Source organism: Heptranchias perlo, chromosome 28 (genome assembly GCF_035084215.1).
Source record: "Heptranchias perlo isolate sHepPer1 chromosome 28, sHepPer1.hap1, whole genome shotgun sequence".
Lineage (NCBI taxonomy): Eukaryota > Metazoa > Chordata > Chondrichthyes > Hexanchiformes > Hexanchidae > Heptranchias > Heptranchias perlo.
Window position 1 is genome coordinate 3399748 of NC_090352.1, and position 22568 is coordinate 3422315.

A 22568-nucleotide genomic window follows, 5' to 3' on the forward strand; every position below is an offset into this window, starting at 1 on the left:
GTAGTAGGCAGAAGGCTGGAAATTATAGACCAGTTAGCCTAACATCTGTGGTGGGTAAAATTTTGGAGTCTATTATTAAGGAGACAGTAGCGGAACATTTGGATAAACATAATTTAATAGCACAAAGTCAGCATGGCTTTACGAAGGGGAAGTCATGTCTGACAAATTTGCTTGAGTTCTTTGAGGACATAACGTACAGGGTGGATAAAGGGGAACCAGTGGACGTAGTGTATTTAGACTTCCAGAAGGCATTCGACAAGGTGCCACATAAAAGATTATTGCTCAAGATAAAGAATCACTGGATTGGGGATAATATTCTGGCATGGGTGGAGGATTGGTTATCTAACAGGAAGCAGAGAGTTGGGATAAATGGTTCATTCTCGGACTGGCAACCAGTAGCCAGTGGTGTTCCGCAGGGGTCGGTGCTGGGTCCCCAACTCTTTACAATCTATATTAACAATTTGGAGGAGGGGACCGAGTGTAACATATCAAAGTTTGCAGATGATACAAAGATGGGAGGGAAAGTAGAGAGTGAGGAGGACATAAACAACCTACAAGGGGATATAGACAGGCTGGGTGAGTGGGCGGAGATTTGGCAGATGCAATACAATACTGGAAAATTTGAGGTTATGCACTTTGGCAGGAAAAATCAGAGAGCAAGTTATTATCTTAATGGCAATAAACTTGAAAGTACTGCAGTACAAAGGGATCTGGGGGTCCTAGTGCAAGAAAATCAAAAAGTTAGTATGCAGGTGCAGCAGGTGATCAAGAAGGCCAATGGAATGTTGGCTTTTATTGCTAGGGGGATAGAATATAAAAACAGGGAGGTATTGGTGAGACCGCACCTGGAATACTGCATACAGTTTTGGTCTCCATACTTAAGAAAAGACATACTTGCTCTCGAGGCAGTACAAAGAAGGTTCACTCGGTTAATCCCGGGAATGAGGGGGCGGACATATGAGGAGAGGTTGAGTAGATTGGGACTCTACTCATTGGAGTTCAGAAGAATGAGAGGCGATCTTATTGAAACATATAAGATTGTGAAGGGGCTTGATCGGGTGGATGCGGTAAGGATGTTCCCAAGGATGGGTGAAACTAGAACGAGGGGGCATAATCTTAGAATAAGGGGCTGCTCTTTCAAAACTGAGATGAGGAGAAACTTCTTCACTCAGAGGGTAGTAGGTCTGTGGAATTTGCTGCCCCGGGAATCTGTGGAAGCTACATCATTAAATAAATTTAAAACAGAAATAGACAGTTTCCTAGAAGTAAAGGGAATTAGGGGTTACGGGGAGCGGGCAGGAAATTGGACATGAATTTAGATTTGAGGTTAGGATCAGATCAGCCATGATCTTATTGAATGGCGGAGCAGGCTCGAGGGGCCGATTGGCCTACTCCTGCTCCTGTTTCTTATGTTCTTATGTTCTTATTCAGCATATCGAGCCTGTTGTCAATCATAGCAGCTCTAACTGATACCCCATATCCCTTTATTACTTTCCAAGTATATCCCTTTGAAAACACCTCAATCTATGTCCTTCTGAAGCAGCGAGGAGAATATTTTTTACAACCTTTTGTGCAAAGAAATGTTTTCTAGGTCTGTCTTTAACCAGCTCTGTTCAAATTCTAGGGTTATGTCCCTTTGTTCTGGATTCAAAGGGGCTGGAATATAAAAGGGTAAAAGTTATGTTACAGTTACATAAAGCTCTAGTTAGACCCCAAATGGAGACTGGGTTCAGTTCTGGGCACCTCAGGAAGGATATATTGACCTTGGAAGGGGTCCATCCAGATTCACCAGAATGATACCCGGGCTAAAAGGGCTAGATTATGAGGACAGGTTGCATAGACTAGGCTTGTATTCCCTTGAGTATCTAATTGAGGTGTTTAAGATGATTAAAGAAATTGATAGGGTTTATAGAAAAAAAATTATTTCCTCTGGTGGGGGAGTCCAGAACACGGGGCCATAGCCGTTAGGCCATTCAGGGGGGATGTCAGGAAGCACTTCTTCACACAAGTGGTAGTGGAAATCTGGAACTCTCTCCCCCAAAAAGCTGTTGAGGCTGGGGGTCAATTGAAAAATTCAAAACTGAGATTGATAGGTTTTTGTTAGTCATGGTTATGAAGGGTTACGGAACCAAGGCAGGTAAATGGAGTTAAGATACAGATCATCCATGATCTAATTGAATGGCAGAACAGGCTCAAAGGGCTGAATGGCCCACTCCTGCTCCTTTGTTCCTATTCTCCTAATTAACGGAAGAGTTGTTCCTCAACGACCCTTGTAAATTCCCTCCATTACTTTAAACACCATGGGGTCAATTTTCATTCCCCCTCCTGCCGGGCGCATGATGAAAATTGCATTGCCGCATTTACAGCCCCATTCCCACAGGTCCCCGCTATTTTGGTGGGGGCCTTGAAATGGGAAGCCCAGGCGTCTGCTGGTAACAGGCAGGAGCCTCTGGCCCATTCATATCAGGGTTCCCATGTCATCAAGAGGACCCTGATGCAAATTTTGTACTAATGGGCAGAATGTGTGCACTTCTGCTCCTCCTGGCCCCACAAAAATAAAAGCTAAAAAAAATAAGTTTGGCCATTTTCTAAATGCTCCCCAGCAGTCCCTTTAAGGACCGTTGGTTAGGTTGCTCAACGCTGGTACAAATATACCTCATAAATTGCAATCTCAGTCTTGTGCAACTGATCTGCATTTTACAAGTGGCCACCCATCTCAGGACCCTACCCAAAATGTTGATGGTCGCAGCACTAGTGTAATCGGAGGGGTAAGTGACCGACACCGCTTTCAGGCCACTGCCATCCTGTTTATGCCAGGCGGAGACACCCAAAACGGCCCATAGCGCTAGTCACTCACTGCCTTCCTTTGATTTGGTATTAAGATAATAGAAAAGATTTTTATTAGTATGTTAATACCAGAGGTACAGATTAATGAAGGGAATGAGCTTACATGTAATGGTAGAAACATAAAAATTGCAATGGATAAAATAACGGGATTGAAACCAAACAGTTCTCTAGGCCCGGATGGTTTCCATCTGAACCCATAAGAAAATAGCCGAGGAAATTTGGGTTGCATTAGTATCGTCCAAAGCTCGCTGAATTTGGGAATTGTATCAGAAAATTGGAAAGTAAACGCGTTAGAACATTATTCAAAAAGGAGGAAGGCATTAACCAAGTGACTACAGACCAGTAAACTTAATATTAGTAATAGAGAAATTACTAGAATCCATTACCAGGGACTGAGTAAAGGATTATTTGCAAATGCATAGTTTGATTAAGGAGAATCAGCATAACTTTCTGAAAGGTAGGTCATATCAAACTACTCTAGTGGTGTCCCTTAACAAAATCCCAGAAGCCCTGAATCAAGGAATGCCCCGTACGTGGATTGTCAGAAGATATTTGAAAAGGTTCCACACAAGAGACTACTAGCTAAAATTGGGTGGTGTGGAATTGGAAGCAGGTTTTATGCAATGGATGGGAAGCTGTTAGAGAGACAGAAGTCAGAGAGTTGGAATAAAAGGGAGATTTTCAGATTGGCCTGAAGTGACTAGAGTTGTCGTCCAGGATAAGTGCTGGGGCCCTAAACTTTTCATTTCATGTATAAATAACCTGAATTTGGGAACAGAGGGGAGTATATCAAAGTTTGCAGATCATGCTAAGCTGGAAGGTACAGTAAATTGTGGCAAACAGAGCAGAAAATTGCAGCAGGACAGAGAGTGGGCAGAACAAAAGCACAACAAAGCACAAAGTAATGCACTTTGGACATAAGAATGGCAGATGGAAATACAATCTAAATAGAGAATCACTGGAGAGCGGGGAGGGGAACAAATGGATTTAGGAGTCTTGGTGAATCAGTCAGATCGCTAGATCGCAGGTGGACAAAAAAAACAATCAATAAGAATAATGGGACATTGGGCTTCCATAACAAGAGGTATTGGATATCAAAGCAAGGAAATTCCACTGTAATTATACGGAACATTAGGGTAGATTTTCGTGTGGCTGTTTCCATTGGGTGGGAGTAAGTCCGAGCCCCTCCAGGATTTCCTCCCCCCCCCCCCCCCCCTCAGGCTGCTACTGGGGGCTGGCTCTGGGTAGGCGCCGACCAATCTCCCACAGTCCCAGTGAGGCACCAGCTAAAAAAAGTGGGAGCTGTCCGTCTGGGAGGTTCCCACCCCCAAACCCCGCCCCCATTACACGGCTGACCTTATAAGGAGCAGGAGGAGGCTCTGCCCCTTACAATGCCAAGCGGGACCTCCCAAATGGGGCCGGGATCAGGCATATCAAGATTGTGGCCTCCTTGAGAGCCGTTCCAGTGGGCGCTCTAGCCAGAGAGACGGCGAGATTCACCCACCCTCTGAGCTCTCTCTGCTGGTGAGAGGGTCCTTCACTTATGCCCAACTGAGATTGGAACCCCAGCTATGTGTAATCACAGACGTGAGTCACCACACAAACATACTGTCCTACCCAGCTGCATCACTTTAAACACTTGTGTGGTCACCTGGCTGAGGTTAAGTTACTGAGGTTCTTACCTGAAGTTAAATCCCGCTGACACTTTCTCATTGTTGAAGCCCCCGTAAAGTTGATGGAAGCTGTAGGTGGGCTGGCAACGTTGGTCCGACCAATCGAGGTCACAGTCCCAGTCTATCACAATACCAATCATACCACCCTTCAACAAGGGAAGATACAGAAACGCAATGTGAGCAGAATCAATTCATTAGATTAATGGTATTTCAGAATATGTCGCGTTTGAAGGCGCTGTCTCACCGTTAAAAGGCGCAGTTTAGATCACACTAAACACGGCACAGTTACTGTTTCTACATGACAGTTTCAATTTGTACTCAACGTGACAGTAGAAATACTGGGGGCAATATCCAACTACCCTCCCGGGCAGTAACTGAGCAGACTAGATTGCCCTCCCTTTATAGAACTGCCTGATTTTCGTTCCATTGAGATCAGGTGACAAAGTTGAAGATTACTGCCATGTCCTTTCAGTATTCTCTGCCAGCCTGTGGCCGTGTGTGTCTGTGTGTCTGTGTGTGTGTCTGCGTGGGTGTGTCTGTGTGTGTGCGCATGTGTGTATGTGTGTGTATGTGTGTTTGTATGTATGTTGTGTGTTGTATCTATTCTCTGCCAACCTGTACCCGTGTGCATGTATGTGAGTGCGTGTGCAGGTGATTGTGCTTCAATCAGTATCCCCATCCACACAATCTAGCAGGGGTCACTGGATGGGCGGGCTAAACATTTCCCTTGTTGGAACGTGGAAGTTAAAGCTAAATTATAGCACCACAGCCAACCCAGCTGAGATCAGGCAACTCAGCACAGACCAGGGATCAAACCTGGGAACTTCCTGGTCTGTACAGATCAGGGCTACACCACATGGTACCATTACCCACTGAGCCTTCGCAGCTAAAAGTGCAACTTCAAGATAACAAATAGACACCGTGAATGAAACTGTCATGAAGAACAACAACAATCTGCATTTATACAATGTCTCTGATGTAGAAGAATGTCCCAAAGCCCTTCACTGAGGCGGGATCAGAAAAAAATGGACGGCAAGCCAAAGAAGGAGATATTAGGTGGAGTGACCATAAGATTAGTCAAAGAGTTGGGATTTTAAGGAAGGTTTTAAAGGAGGAGAGGGAGATGGAAAGGTGGAGAGGTTTGGGGAGGGAATTCCAGAGCGTGGGACATGGGAGGCTGAAGGCACAGCTGCCAATGGTGGGACAAAGGGAGGGGAGAAACACAAAAGGCCACAGTCAGATGGACAGAGAGGTCGGGGGATGTGGTGTTGTAAGAATGCTCAATAACTTCTCAACCCCTTTTAAGAGAAAAGTCACAAGTCCATTCCACTCTCTACTTTTTAAACCAATATCCATGGGCCATTTTCTGCAAAGCAAATAATCTCCAAATCTCGCATAAACGTTGAAAATTGGACACCAGTGCCCCTGGTTAAAGCCCAGACTTACTTTGTAGGCCAAGACGGAGAAGTTCTCTTTAATTTCTTCAACAATGTATCCCAAACGAAACACGGGGCACAGAGGGTCATGGACCTTATGGTAGGTGCAACTTTTCAGATATGCTTTGGTTACAGATTCCACTATATTCCGCCTAGAAAACAGTGCTTTTGGTAAAGCTGAAAATGCATTTTTTTTCTAATAATTGGCTTCAAGATTGTGAGTAAACATGTAACGTTCCCAAACATACCTGGAAATACCAAACTCTGTAAAAGTGATAGAGTTCTTGATAAAAATGGTGAAGTTTTCTGCTGCCATCAACAAAGGTGGACTAAGGGAAGAAAGCAAGAAGGTATCTGCATTCAGTATCGGGGACGAACTGACTAAAACTAGGTGACTTTACCCCTCTAATGTCAACAGGTATACCTCAGAGTTCCCAATTCACTGTTAACGCAATTTACCACTAAAACCTACTAACACTTAGAGATCTTTCATACAAAGATATGAAAATGACAGACAGGAAAAGACCATCTGGTCCATCGAGCCTGTCCCACACGGTTGCGATGCCTGAAGCATCATTATTGCACAACCCCCATCCATCAGTAGCCGTATAGTCTCCTGGGAGAGGCAACAAAACCAGATTTAAAAAATCACAACCTATTGGGGGAAAACAGTCAGGAAAATTCCTCTCCGACTCCTTTAGGTGGTCGAAAACTAGTCCAGGAGACCACATTGACCTTGATTATATTACCTGGTATTTCACCTACTTTTTATGAGATGTGATCTCTGTCCCAGCCAGGACGTGGTCCAGCTCTCTTTTGAAGGTTTTCAGAGAGTCAGCGCTGACCGCACGAACCGGCAACTTGTTCCAAAGGTCTACTACCTTCTGGGCAAAGAACCTCCAAACATCTAGCCCTACCCTTGCGTAACTTATACAAATGACCTGTGGCCTTCACCAATCTATTAAATTTCAATTCATAAGGAAGAATGGAATTCAACCAGCTTCTGAATTGATCCAGATGGATTCAGATTTTTCCAGGCTTCAGCCAGTTTGGACGAATCCAGGCTTTGGAGACAGCTAGTTGAGAAATGTGGCTTTAGCACGTCTTACGTCTACAGAGAAGCTGAAGCTCCACGAGGTGACTGCTGAGTCAGCGAGGGCATCCGAATCCAGTATCGGCCTCTTGGAAATCTTCCGCTGCATTCCCACATCATGCAGTGCAATATTTTTACTTTCAAGCTACAATCAGAATACGAGCTCACCCAGGTATCACGAGAGTACGAGGAGCATGTTACCCCAAATGTACAATGGCAACCTTTGCCGCTGGATATGCTCATGAGTCATTTAATCACTGGCAATTTTCATCATATCCCGAGACTTCAGTAACCCACAATAGCACCCAGGCTTCACATTCTGTGTAAGTTGCCAGATATCGTCAGCCATTTCATTCCACCTATGACATTTTGGTTGTGTTTAGCACTAATCAAGGGAGCCAAACCTTTTTAGCCATTCTGCCAGAGACCCATCGTACCTCTGGCAGGAGTCTGGCATAAGAGAAGCTGGGATTGTTCTCCTTAGAGCAGAGAAGGATAAGGAGAGATTTACTAGACGTGTTCAAAATTATGAAAGGTTTTGATAGAGTAAATAAGGAGAAACTGTTTCCAGTGGCAGAAAGGTCGGTAACCAGAGGAGACAGATTTAAGATAATTGGCAAAAGAACCAGAGGGGAGAGAAGGAGATTTTTTTTTACGCAGTGAGTTGTGATGATCTGGAATGCGCTGCCTGAAAGGGCGGTGGAAGCAGATTCAATAATAACTTTCAAAAGGGAATTGGATAAATACTTGAAGGGGAAAAATTTGCTGGACTATGGGAAAAGAGCAGGGGAATGGGACTAATTGGATAGCTCTTTCAAAGAGCCGGCACAGACACGATGGGCTGAATGGCCTCCTCCTATGCTGTAAGATTCTATAAAGGTTCGGCAAAAGGCCGAGACCCTCTTGGCAAAGTGTTTCCACCTCCCTAGCCCGTAAGGGACCTGCCATAATCTGAGTCAGTGAGGCACACTGGTCTCTAGAAGGGTGTGGGTGGTCCAGGCCAGGGAAGCGACCTGGACCTATGAAGATGGACAAAGTGTTTATTGCAAGGGAGCACAGACTGTGGTCTCCAGGGAGGGGGAGGCTGGGCACTCCCCTCCCTTGGGAAAGCTGGTGAGCACCAAACTTTCCAACAGCATGGACTAGGCGGATATCCGAAATCTACCCGTAGTACCACAGCACCCATGCAGAAGAGATGCCCACCCGCTGACCCCACCCCACAGACGCTGCCGGACCTGCTGAGTGTCTCCAGTGTTTGTGGTTCTTGATTCGGATTTGCAGCGTCTGCAATATTTTATTTTTTTAGCCAAGATGTTACAGGTGAACAACTTTTAAGGAGGAACATAACAAGAGAAAGTGGGAACAGCACACACTCTCACACTCAGTCACACTCGCACGTTCACTCAAACACGTACATGCACACCATCGCATTCACACACTTGCACACGCTCACTCTCACACTCAAGCTATCACACACAATCTCACACACACTCTCACTCACACTCACACTTTCACATACACACACTCACACTCAAACATGAACACACACACACTCACAACACACACACATACTCACTTGCACACACTCATTCGCACACTTGAACTATCACACACAATCTCACACACACTCTCACTCACACTCAAACACAAACACACACTCACACACAACACACTCGCACACACTCACTCTCACACACTCACTCTCACACTTGAACTATCACACACACACACATCCACACACTCACAGTCTCACGCAAGAAAAAACACACACACACTCACAAAAACATACACAAGAAACGTGACCATCTGTGTCCATCTGTGGCAAATTCACATGAAATGTTGACCTGCAGCTCGACTATCAATGGGATCGAGAATCACACTGAAAATTTAGGGTCTTCTAATTGAAACGGCAGTTCTGGGCTGATGGATGGTCCTGATCGACCCTGGATTCAGGGCACCTCCCGGCAGTGCTACTGAGAAAGCAGAGGTGAAGAATATTCTCCTCCCCCTCAACTATATGTACATTAATCATCATGAGATAGAGAGGTCTAAAAGCAGACCAACAGACCAAGTGCCTCCCCTCAAGCACTGTTTTTAAAAATTAATTCTTCACGATGTCGGTATCGCTGGCAAGACCGGCCTTTATCGCCCATTCCCTAATTGCCCTCGAGAAGGTGGTGGTGAGCCGCCTTCTTGAACCGCTGCAGTCCGTGTGGTGACGGTTCTCCCACAGTGCTGTTAGGAAGGGAGTTCCAGGATTTTGACCCAGCGACGATGAAGTAACGGCGATATATTTTCAAGTTGGGATGGTGTGTGACTTGGAGGGGAACTTGCAGGTGCTGCCCTTGTCCTTCTAGGTGGTGGAGGTCGTGGGTTTGTGAGGTGCTGCTAAAGAAGCCTTGGCGAGTTGCTACATTGCATCCTGTAGATAGGACACACTGCAGCCACAGTGCGCCGGTGGTGGAGGGAATGGATGTTTAAACTGAACACAGAATCAAGCGGTCTCATCCTTTGGAAAGCTCTGTATGGTCTCACTACAAAATGTTTCTTTGCTTTAAATTTCTTTGGCATGCTGTAAACGAGAAGAACTTGGATGTAGTTTAGACACAACATAATCATTCTCTCTTGGGCGCTACACAAAGTTTGCTAGGCCTAGAATCAGATAAGGATCCTTACTTTGAAACGTTGTGGACATTTTCAACTGGGCACCAGCCAAAGACTTCACATGTCTTGCTTCCTTCTGTGTTGATTAGACATTTCCCAGTCATTATCCCTGACAAGATCAAAAATTAAAATAACTTCAGTAAAAAAGTATATGTTGTGTTCTTGGCATCATGTTACATTTAACTATTTTCCACTTATCTCTCAATAATTTTCATATTACTCTCCATTTTTAGCACAATGTATAATTTAACACTTTAGCCCCTGAAATTCCTTGGGGGAAGTTTTGCTCGTCTCATTCTGTAACTCCGGTGGGTCACCTGTGGAACTCCGAAGGAAACAGCAGAGAGCTGGTTATGGTGGTCTCCTCTGTTTCCGGGAGTTTCCTCATGAAACTTCTGTTTTCCCCTTACAAGGCAAATAGGGAGCGAGGTCTTCCTGAGCTGAGAGTGCCCACTCCTGGCCCTGGAAGGGGACCCGACAGAGTAATGGTGACCAGTACACCGTGGAGAACTGGCCTCCACAAGGAGTCTGGGCAGGTCCCGACAGTGGGGTCCAGGGAAGGCAGGTGTCCTGGATTGGCCCCCATGACTTGTACGAGGGACTGATCAGAGAAGTACCGGGTTGGGGGGTGAAAGGGGCTGGGTGAACTATTCCCCCCCCCCAACCAGATAGAGCAAAACACCATGGGCATGGGGTGGGCAGGTGCCAGTGATGTGCCCAAAATGGCTCTTGTGCCCACCTGCCTCATCCTAATGAGGTGCCTTTAGACGGATCTCTTAAACTCTGTCGGGGGTGTTGCTGAAGGGCTCTCATGGGATGATCCCGCAGTGACCGGCCAGGATCGCAACCCATGGAATTTTAGGGGCCTACATATGTGTAAAGGATTGCTAGCTGCCAAATATCTATATTGAAAATGGAAGTCCCCCTTGTTCTGTACTAACCCTACTCCAAGTATTGGCCTTCTGCTGGTCATGAGGCAATGCATGAGAACAGCCTGGATGAGTGGCTCTCTGTTTCTTTCCTCTCTCGTTGGACTATAAGAACATAGGAACAGGAGGAGGCCATTCAGCCCCTAAAGTCTATTCCGCCATTCAATTAGATCATGGCTGATCTGTACCTCAACTCTATTTACCCACACTTGCTCCATTTCCTTTGATACCGTTACCCAACAGGAAACTATCGATCTCAGTCTCAAAAATTTCAATTGACCCCCAGCATCCACAGCCTTTTGGGGGGAGAGAGTTTTAGATTTCCCTTTGTTTGAAAAACTGCTTCCTGATTTCACTCCTACATAGCTTAGCTTGAATTTTAACATTCCATCCCCTTGGATTCCCCCACTGGAGGAAATAGTTTCTCTGCATCTACCTTTATCATTTTAAACACCTCAATTAGATCACCCCTCAATCTTCTAAATTCAGGGAAATACAACCCAAGTTTACGCAACCTGTCCTTAATTTAACCCTTTAAGCCCTGGTATCATTCTGGTGAATCCGTGCTGCACCCCCTCCTAGGTCAATATATCTTTCCTAAGGTTCAGTCTCCAAAACTGAACCCAGTTCTCCAGACGGGCTCTGACCAAGGCTCTGTACAACTGAAGCATCAGCTCCTCACTTTGTATTCCAGCCCCCCTTGAGATAAAGGCCGACAATTCATTAGACTTTTTGATTACGTTTTGTGCCTGTGCTTTCGCTTTTAGTAATTTGTGTACATGGACACCTAAATCCCTTTGTCCCTCTACAGTTCCTAGTCTCTCACCATTATGAAAATATTCCGAGTTGTCTTTCTTAGATCCAAAGTGGATGAGCTCTCACTTCCCCACATTGAACTCCCTCTGCCACAGTTTTTCCCACTCAATTAGTCTGTCTATGTCCTGCTCCCATCCGCACTACTTACTGTGCCTCCTAACTTGGTATCATCTGCAAACTTGGATATATAACTCTCTATTCCTTCATCCAAGCCATTAATATATATGGTGAAAAGCTGAGGTCCCAGTACAGGTCCCTGGGGAACACCACTTGTCATATTCTACTAATCAGAGAATGCCCTCCTTATCCCTACTCTCTGGCTCCCACCTCCCAACCAATTATCAACTCAGATCACAAGGTTACCTCCAATTCCATGTGCTTTCATTTTTGCTCATAAACTCTTGTGTGGAAACTTATCAAATGCCTGCTGGAAGTCCATAGATAACATCCATAATCACACCCTTATCCACCATGTTATTGACCTCCTCAAAAAATTGGATTAGTCATATATGACCCACCCTTCATAAATCCATGCTGACTCTCTTTGATCAGCTCATGCTTGTCCAAGTGCTCAACCACTCTGTCCCTGATGATAGATTCCAGTAACTTCCCCGCAATTGATGTTAAACTGACAGGTCTGTACTTTCCTGGTTTCTCCCTCCCTCCTGTTTTAAATAAAAGAGTGACATTTGCAATTTTCCAATCTATATGCACATTTCTAAATTTAGAGAGCTTTTGAAAATTATGACTAATGCATCTGCAATTTCCACACCTGTTTCTATTAATACTCTGGGGTGCAAACCATCAGGTCCTGGAGATTTGTTTATCTTAAATCCTGTTATTTTTTCCATTCCCATGTTTTTACTTATATTAAAGCACTACGTTCCTCGCCTTGACTTATTTTTCGGTTCCCTTGTACCACTGGTATTTTGTCCTCTTTCTCTACTGTGAAAATGGTTGTAAGGAACTCATTTAACAAGTCTACCATTTTGTTATTATTCATTATAGTCTTGCCTACATTGGTCGTTAATGGGCCAACATTCCCTCTTGCCGCTTTCTTTCTCTTAATGTATTTATAAAAGCCTTTTGTTGTTAGCTTTGATATTCCTTGCAAGTTTTTTTTATATTCCCTTTTTGCATATCATTAATTTCTTTGTATCCCTTTGTTGCTTTTTATAGCTCTCCCAGTCCTCTGGGTTTCCACTTTTCACTGCAATTGTCTAAGCCTTTTTTTTAGCTTGGTGCTATCTCACACCTCATTTGTTGACCATGGTTGCTTAACTACATAAGTAGAGTTTTTGCCTTTTAGGGGTATGTACTAGTTTTGTATCATTACAAATAGTGGCAAGGAAATGCTTGGCGTCTGGTCACTGATGGAAACTTGAGTGGGGTTTTTTGGAATCATGCTTAGGATGATCACTGAATATTAACATTGACATGGCAGTTTCTTGTTGACTCTCTGGCCTATCCATCTCTCTGAAAGCCTCAGACGGACTTTCCAATTTGAACATGACAGGTTTAAAATACTTTTCAAAAAATGACTGGGACAAATGAAATTTAAATATGTGTGTCTTAAAATGAGCTGTCCAATAAACATACATAGAAATAAAATCCCCAAGATGTTTGTATTTGAATTGAATGGTTTGGTCGGTCCATCAGACAGCTGGCCAGACACAACTACCTAGATTTTCCAATCCGGCAGGAATCCCGCTGGATCGGTGAGGGGTCCAACCCTGTGCCCAGCGATCTCCATGAGCATGATCTCCCAGAGGGTCTCCAGGGTCAGGCTCAGTTAAATGTTTTTGGCAGGCTGATTCCAATATTTCTGCAATATTCCTCAGGTGGGGTGTGGGATATTTCTACCCGCTATAGTATAGCAATCCTTGCCCAATACAGTCAATCCCTCTATGATTGATTGCACTCAGCAATTTAATTCATTCTCAGGATGTGGGCATCACTGGCAAGGCCGGCATTTATTGCAATCCCCAGTTGCCCTGAGAAGGTGGTGGTGGGCCTTCTTCTGAGCAGTTTGATACAACTGAGTGGTTTGCTAGGCCACTTCAGAGGGCAGTTAAGGGTCAACCACGTTGGTGTGGGACTGGAGTCACGCTTAGGCCCAGACCGGGTAAGGACGGCAGGTTTCCTTCCCTAAAGGACATTAATGAACCAGTTGGGTTTTTACAACAATCCAACAGCTTCATGGTCACTTTTACTGATACCAGATTTCGGATTTTTAAAACTGATTTCATAGTGGGATTTGAACTGATGTTCCCTGGATTATTGGTCTCGGCCTCTGGATTACTGCTCCAGTAACATAATCACCGCAATACGGAACCAATCAGCAGGAGGCCCTTTAATTTTTAACCCTCCTCTCTGAGGTATTAATAATGACCAATGTCAGCGACGCAGCAGTTTATGAAAGTTCATCTTTACAACTGAAAAAAAATTTGGATACAGTTCATTCTGTTTTTGACCAAACGTTTCGCTGAATGTTGATGACAAAAGTCCGAGGGATGAATTGTTTTATGTTTCAGTTTCTCTGCCTGCGTGTGTTACAAAATATCTGATCAAGCTGCATTGCATCACTCTGCAGGCCTTTGTATAGTTACAGACCCCAAACCACAATCTCCCCTGCAGTGCTGCACCTGCTCTTTGCAGATAACATGAGCCCAATATCTCATTTTAGGTTGCACCAATCGCAAGCCTTCTAACCAGGGCTATTCTTAGAAATTCTAGTCAGAGCATCATCCCAGCTTCTATTATCTGATCGAACAGACCAACCCCCTCTCAACTGTTACCACATCATTTTCAGTCACAGTTTCACATTGCACTAAGTACAGTTACCCAGAGATTTATACTGATAACATTGGAAAAATTTGCAGCCAGGAGTCTGTATTTTGTTTCATTTTCCTTGTTCAGTTCTCCGAATAATAATTGCCGAGCCACACGCTGAGAGCTGGTTTCACTGAAGTCACTTACGGTGCGTTCACACTACACGTTTAGGGTTGGTACGAGGTGGTTTTGGCTTCGCATCTACGCTAAACACGTGGGCCTGGAGTTCCCACTTGAGACTGGTTGGCTCCTGGCCGTAACTCGAATTCTTTCAGGCCCTGCCCCGCTGGCTCAAGTCTCATCCCCTCCACTCATTCCTGCTCCATCTCCCCCCACTCCCGGGACGTACCTTCCAGCCGCAGCTGGCGAGGAAAGTGGCCTGATAGATGATTCCTTCTACAACAGGAGCCAGCAGCTCCCCTAGATTATTGAAATGAGGCCCACGGCCCAATTTCAGGCCTGCCCTTGGCCTCCTGTTTTGGGCGTGTACTGTCAATGCGCCGCTGGTCATTGACAGTACACCATGGAGGGAGTGCAACAAAGGTTTACCAGACTGATTCCTGGGATGGCAGGACTGACTATGAGGAGAGATTGGGTCGACTAGGTCTATATTCACTAGAGTTTAGAAGAATGAGAGGTGATCTCATCGAAACATATAAAATTCTAACAGGACTAGACAGACTAGATGCAAGGAGGATGTTCCCGATGGCTGGGGAGTCCAGAACCAGGGGTCACAGTCTCAGGATACGGGGTATGCCATTTAGAACTGAGATGAGGAGAAATTTCTTCACTCAGAGGGTGGTGAACCTGTGGAATTCTCTACCACAGAAGGCAGTGGAGGCCAAGTCATTAGATGTATTCAAGAAGGAGATAGATATATTTATTAATGCTAAAGGGATCAAGGGATATGGGGAAAAAGCGGGAACAGGGTACTGAGTTAGACTATCAGCCATGATCATTTTGAATGGCGGAGCAGGCCCGAGGGGCCGAATGGCCTACTCTTGCTCCCGTTTTCTATGTTTCTATGACCTGAAAATGGGCCAAAGTCAATTCTCCATCCCATAGAATGTAAACAGATGTAGCTGGTCTCACTCAGCAGCCGGCCGGCACCAAACACCCAGCTCTACAGCTGCTAAACTGAAGCTATAGCTGAGGCTGCTTACACGAAGCCTCGTGTAATCCTGTTGTTGGAGACCCCTGGCCAATGAGCCATCAAAGAAGACTACAGTTAATTAATGACCCTATTGCCTTCTGAAAGATCTTAGACATGGCTGTCAATCCAATCCACTACCCCAAGCTGGGCCTGATGCTTTCATGTGTGTCCAGGTGGCAAGGGAACCATCTCGGCAGATACGTTCACCCAAAATGATATGACCCCAAACTCCTTTGAAGTTATACTGAAACAAAAGGCAGGAACAGGTGTTAGGCCCCTCATTAGCATATGCAAGAGGCTTAATGTCTGTTTCAGGCGGCTGGAGTATTGTGTTCAATTCTGGGCACCACATTTTACGAAGGATGTCAAGGCCTTAGAGAGGGTGCAGAAGAGATTTACTAAAATGGTGCCAGGGATGAGGGTTTTCAGTTGTGTGGAGAGACTGGAGAAGCTGAGGTTGTTCTCCTTAGAACAGAGAAGGTTAAGGGGAGATTTGATCGAGGTTTTCAAAATCATGAATGGTTTTGATAGAGTAAACAAGGAGAAACTGTTTCCAGTGGCAGACGGTCAGTAACCAGAGGACACAGAATTAAGGTGATCGGCAAAAGAGCCAGAGGCGACATGAGGAAACATTTTTTTACACAGCGAGTTGTTATGATCTGGAATGCACTGCCTGAAAGGGCGGTGGAAGCAGATTCAATCGTAACTTTCAAAAGGGAATTGGATAAATCCAAAGAAGGGGAAAGATCAGGGGAGTGGGACTAATTGGATAGCTCTGTCACAGAGCTAGCACAAGTACGATGGGCTGAATGGCCTCCTCCTGTGCTGCACCTACTATGATACTATGATATTACCATTTCTGGGTAGATCTGCATGACAGCTGCCTTGTCCACACCATGGGCCTCTCACTTTGGTCCAGAATTTCGGCAGGGCTCTCCCGATCTCCTACTGTAACTTCAGCAAACCCTGTCAATTTTTTTCTGTTTGCGCCATTTTTCTGTGGGTTCCAATCTCTGCCGGAGAACTCACCGTGGAACTTCCAGGTGTTGGTTATAGCACCTGTGTTGCATTTTACATTTGAAACAAATGAACCTGTAGTGATTTAGATGTATGATTAAGCTGAGAAAGTCTTGCAGGCCGTTTGGTGAAGCCACTGGTTCACTGTGATGTCATTAGTGTGGAAAGGTGATTCTGGTTTTTCAAATTTCAGTCTGGGACCACTCAAATATTGTGTGGACCACGGTCAGGAATAGTCAGGTTGTTGACTGACTCAGGAAGACCTCGTGGTTCATGAGTATTGAAGCTTTACCTTGTCCGTACCGACTAAACTGTCCAGCCGTGCAGTCACTGTCCGATTCACACTCCCCGGAACTTTGATGCTACAGTAAAAGCAACAGAACAGAAGGCAGTTTTCCACCAGTTAATTAAGCAATATTGTACCCGATCTTTATAATTAATACAGGGAAATGATCTGATGATGAGATTTGGCAGAGGGAAGATTGATGAGGATTATGTGCTAAATGGGATTGTACTTAAGGTGTCAGAGCAGCAGAGAGATCTTGGGGTCACTAAAACCATCAGCACAATATTCCCAGGCTGTTATAAAAAGCAAACAGAGTGTTGGGATGTATAATAAGGGGTGTAACATATAAAACCAGAGAGGTCATTTTAAAACTGCATTTAGCCCTAGTCAGACCACATCTGGAGTACAACATGCAGATTTAGTCTCCCTATTTCAAACTAGATATTCAGTTACTGGAGGGGGTACAATGAAGGGTATTCACAGATTGGAGGGAGTACAGAGAAGGATATTCACAGATTGGAGGGAGTACAGAGAGGGGTATTCAGTTATTGGAGGGGGCACAGTGAATCAAGGTCCCTAGTGTAGTTAACATTCTCTAAATTGAGAACAATTTAAAGGAGTAAACTCCTTAAAGGGAGTGGTAAGTAGTTTTTCTTTCCTTTTTTTTTCTCTTGACATTGTAGTTGTTCTTAAGCTAATTTAAGGGTTAAGTCATGGCAGGAGATCCCAGCGCCATGTCATGTTCCTCTTGTGGGATGTGGGAATTCAGGGCTCCTTCCTGTATCCCTGATTCCTTCACCTGCGGGAAGTGTGTCCAGCTGCAGCTATTGTTTGACCGCTTGACGGCTCTGGAGCTGCGGATGGACTCACTTTGGAGCATCCGCGATGCTGAGAAAGTCGTGGATAGCACGTTCAGTGAGTTGGTCACACCGCAGATAAAAATTACTGAGGGAGATAGTGAATGGGTGACCAACAGACAGAGGAAGAGTAGGAAGGCAGTGCAGGGGTCCCCTGCGGTCATCTCCCTCCAAAACAGGTATACCGTTTTGGATACTGTTGGCGGAGATGGCTCACCAGGGGAAGGTGGCAGTGGCCAGGTTCATGGCACCGTGGCTGGCTCTGCTGCACAGGAGGGCAGGAAAAAGAGTGGCAGAGCTATAGTGATAGGGGACTCGATTGTAAGGGGAATAGACAGGCGTTTCTGCGGACGCAACCGAGACTCCAGGATGGTATGTTGCCTCCCTGGTGCAAGGGTCAAGGATGTCTCGGAGCGGCTGCAGGACATTCTGGAGGGGGAGGGTGAACAGCCAGTTGTCGTGGTGCATATAGGCACCAACGATATAGGTAAAAAACAGGATGAGGTCCTACAAGCTGAATTTAGGGAGTTAGGAGTTAAACTAAAGAGTAGGACCTCAAAGGTAGTAATCTCAGGATTGCTACCAGTGCCACGGGCTAGTCAGAGTAGGAATGACAGGATAGCTAAGATGAATACGTGGCTTGAGAGATGGTGCAAGAGGGAGGGATTCAAATTCCTGGGCCATTGGAACCGGTTCTGGGGGAGGTGGGACCAGTACAAATTGGACGGTCTGCATCTGGGCAGGACTGGAACCAATGTCCTAGGGGGAGTGTTTGCTAGTGCTGTTGGGGAGGGTTTAAACTAATGTGGCAGGGGGATGGGAACCGATGCAGGAAGTCAGTGGGAAATAAAGTGGTGACAGAAACAAAAGGCAGTAAGGGAGAGTGTACAGAACATGACCGGACAGATGGTCTGAGAAAGCAGGGCAAAGACCAAGGGAAGACTAGATTAAACTGCATTTATTTCAATGCAAGAAGTCTGATGGGCAAGGCAGATGAACTCAGGGCATGGATGGGTACATGGGACTGGGATGTTATAGCTATTACTGAAACATGGCTAAGGGAGGGGCAGGACTGGCAGCTCAATGTTCCAGGGTACAGATGCTATAGGAAAGATAGAGCAGGAGGTAAGAGAGGAGGGGGAGTTGCGTTCTTGATTAGGGAGAACATCACGGCAGTAGTGAGAGGGGATATATCCGAGGGTTCGCCCACTGAGTCCATATGGGTAGAACTGAAAAATAAGAAGGGAGAGATCACTTTGATAGGATTGTACTACAGACCCCCAAATAGTCAACGGGAAATTGAGGAGCAAATATGTAAGGAGATTACAGACAGCTGCAAGAAAAATAGGGTGGTAATAGTAGGGGACTTTAACTTTCCCAACATTGACTGGGACAGCCATAGCATTAGGGGCTTGGATGGAGAGAAATTTGTTGAGTGTATTCAGGAGGAATTTCTCATTCAGTATGTGGATGGCCCGACTAGAGAGGGGGTAAAACTTGACCTCCTCTTGGGAAATAAGGAAGGGCAGGTGACAGAAGTGTTAGTGAGGGATCACTTTGGGACCAGTGATCATAATTCCATTAGTTTTAAGATAGCTATGGAGAAGGATAGGTCTGGCCCAAAAGTTAAAATTCTAAATTGGGGAAAGGCCAATTTTGATGGTATTAGACAGGAACTTTCAGAAGTTGATTGGGAGAGTCTGTTGGCAGGCAAAGGGACGTCTGGTAAGTGGGAGGCTTTCAAAAGTGTGTTAACCAGGGTTCAGTGTAAGCACATTCCTTATAAAGTGAAGGGCAAGGCTGGTAGAAGTAGGGAACCTTGGATGACTCGGGAGATTGAGGCACTAGTCAAAAATAAGAAGGAGGCATATGACATGCATAGGCAGCTGGGATCAAGTGGATCCCTTGAAGAGTATAGAGATTGCCGGAGTAGAGTTAAGAGAGAAATCAGGAGGGCAAAAAGGGGCTATGAGATTGCTTTGGCAGATCAGGCAAAGGTGAATCCAAAGAGCTTCTACAAATACATAAAGGGCAAAAGGGTAACTAGGGAGAGAGTAGGGCCTCTTAAGGATCAACAAGGTCATCTATGTGCGGAACCACAAGAGATGGGTGAGATCCTGAATGAATATTTCACATCGGTATTTACGGTTGAGAAAGGCATGGATGTTAGGGAACTTGGGGAAATAAATAGTGATGTCTTGAGGAGTGTACATATTACAGAGAGGGAGGTGCTGGAAGTCTTAACGCGCATCAAGGTAGATAAATCTCCGGGACCTGATGAAATGTATCCCAGGACGTTATGGGAGGTTAGGGAGGAAATTGCGGGTCCCCTAGCAGAGATATTTGAATCATCCACCGCTACAGGTGAGGTGCCTGAAGATTGGAGGGTAGCAAATGTTGTGCCTTTGTTTAAGAAGGGCGGCAGGGAAAAGCCTGGGAACTACAGACCAGTGAGCCTGACATCTGTAGTGGGTAAGTTGTTAGAGGGTATTCTGAGGGACAGAATCTACAGGCATTTGGAGAGGCAGGGACTAATTAGGAACAGTCAGCATGGTTTTGTGAGAGGAAAATCATGTCTCACGAATTTGATTGAGTTTTTTGAAGGGGTAACCAAGAAGATAGATGAGGGCTGTGCAGTAGACGTGGTCTACATGGACTTCAGCAAAGCATTTGACAAGGTACCGCATGGTAGGTTGTTACATAAGGTTAAATCTCATGGGATCCAAGGTGAGGTAGCCAATTGGATACAAAATTGGCTTGACGACAGAAGACAGAGGGTGGTTGTCGAGGGTTGTTTTTCAAACTGGATGCCTGTGTCCAGCGGTGTGCCTCAGGGATCGGTGCTGGGTCCGCTGTTATTTGTTATTTATATTAATGATTTGGATGAGAATTTAGGAGGCATGGTTAGTAAGTTTGCAGATGACACCAAGATTGGTGGCATTGTGGACAGTGAAGAAGGTTATCTAGGATTGCAACGGGATCTTGATAAATTGGGCCAGTGGGCCGATGAATGGCAGATGGAGTTTAATTTAGATAAATGTGAGGTGATGCATTTTGGTAGATCGAATCGGGCCAGGACCTACTCCGTTAATGGTAGGGCGTTGGGGAGAGTTATAGAACAAAGAGATCTAGGAGTACAGATTCATAGCTCCTTGAAAGTGGAGTCACAGGTGGATAGGGTGGTGAAGAAGGCATTCAGCATGCTTGGTTTCATTGGTCAGAACATTGAATGCAGGAGTTGGGATGTCTTGTTGAAGTTGTACAGGGCATTGGTGAGGCCACACTTGGAGTACTGTGTACAGTTCTGGTCACCCTATTATAGAAAGGATATTATTAAACTAGAAAGAGTGCAGAAAAGATTTACTAGGATGCTACCGGGACTTGATGGTTTGACTTACAGGGAGAGGTTAGACAGACTGGGACTTTATTCCCTGGAGAGTAGGAGGTTAAGGGGTGATCTTATAGAAGTCTATAAAATAATGAGGGGCATAGATAAGGTCGATAGTCAAAATCTTTTCCCAAAGGTAGGGGAGTCTATAACGAGGGGGCACAGATTTAAGGTGAGAGGGGAGAGATACAAAAGGATCCAGAGGGGCAATTTTTTCACTCAAAGGGTGGTGAGTGTCTGGAACGAGCTGCCAGAGGCAGTAGTAGAGGCGGGTACAATTTTGTCTTTTAAAAAGCATTTGGACAGTTACATGGGGAAGATGGGTATCGAGGGATATGGGCCAAGTGCAGGCAATTGGGACTAGCTTAGTGGTATAAACTGGGCGACATGGACATGTTGGGCCGAAGGGCCTGTTTCCATGTTGTAACTTCTATGATTCTATGATTCTATAAGGGAATTCAGTTATTGGAGGGGGCACAGAGAAGGGAATTCAGTTATTGGAGGGGGTACAGAGAAGGGTATTCTGTTATTGGAGGGGTACAGAGAAGGGTATTCAGATATTGGAGGGGTACAGAGAAGGGTATTCAGATATTGGAGGGGGGACAGAGAAGGGTATTCAGATATTGGAGGGGTACAGAGAAGGGTATTCTGTTATTGGAGGGGTACAGAGAAGGGTATTCTGTTATTGGAGGGGGGACAGAGAAGGGTATTCAGATATTGGAGGGGGGACAGTGAAGGGCTACATGGTTGATCCCAGAAATTAAGGGAATGACAAATGAGGAAAGATTAACTACCTGGGTCTATTCTCTCTTGAAAAGAGACTGAGTAGGGATATGATAGAAGTGTTTAAAATTATGAAAGGTTTGAACAAATAGGATCCAAGTATCTTTTTTGCTGTGTACAGGATTTAAACACAAGGGTTATATTTACAAATTAAGGACAACAAAAGAAAATAGGAAATGCAGGAGGAAGTTTTTTTTACTAAAAGGGTGGTGAATATGTGGACCAGAATACTGTCACTGGGGGTGGAGGAAGGAACGTCAATGGGTTTCAAGAAGGAGCTGGACAGGCTCTTGTCAACAGAAAGGGTTCAGGGTTATGAGAAATGAACCAAGGGAATACTGTGGGCTACATGGGCAAGGACTTCTCCTGCCTGAAGCTGTTACTATGTGGGTGAGTTTTGATCAGATGCCCGTTTCACATCCTCTCCATTGAAATCCATGCAGCGTAAAATGGGGCGGGGAATAAAACGGGTGTCCAACCCGACCCCACCTCATTCCCGCGTGGCGGGTCAGGGTAAAATGATCCTGGTGTTACGATGTAACCTAATGGCATTGTTCAGTGAGAGGATTATCAATGCAAACAACAGCTTACCTGTGCACAGTATGTCATGGACTGTTTCGGAGTAACAATGTAATTGGTCATTATTACAAAGGAGCCCGATCCCTAAAGAAAGGAAACATAGTTAGACGGTCAGTACTGATGAAGGGTCACAGCGAGATGTTTGGCCAGTTTCCTCTCTCGGATGCTGACTGATGTGATGATCATTTCCAGCACCTGATTCAGATTTCCAGCAT

The 22568-nt window shown here is 45.2% G+C and overlaps 1 protein-coding gene across 4 annotated transcripts in view; it reads right to left on the minus strand.

The window, feature by feature from the left end:
* The window catches only part of p2rx1 (purinergic receptor P2X, ligand-gated ion channel, 1), a 92775-nt gene that overhangs the window by 15639 nt on the left and 54568 nt on the right, over positions 1 to 22568 (minus strand). For all 4 annotated transcript variants that reach the window (XM_068007930.1, XM_068007932.1, XM_068007931.1 and 1 more), the window contains exons 3-8: positions 22366 to 22437; positions 16753 to 16822; positions 9726 to 9822; positions 6205 to 6285; positions 5967 to 6108; positions 4530 to 4666 (exon numbers count right to left, since the gene is read on the minus strand). In XM_068007930.1, coding sequence (XP_067864031.1) covers positions 4530 to 4666; positions 5967 to 6108; positions 6205 to 6285; positions 9726 to 9822; positions 16753 to 16822; positions 22366 to 22437 — 599 coding nt within the window. The remainder of the gene's footprint in view (positions 1 to 4529; positions 4667 to 5966; positions 6109 to 6204; positions 6286 to 9725; positions 9823 to 16752; positions 16823 to 22365; positions 22438 to 22568) is intronic.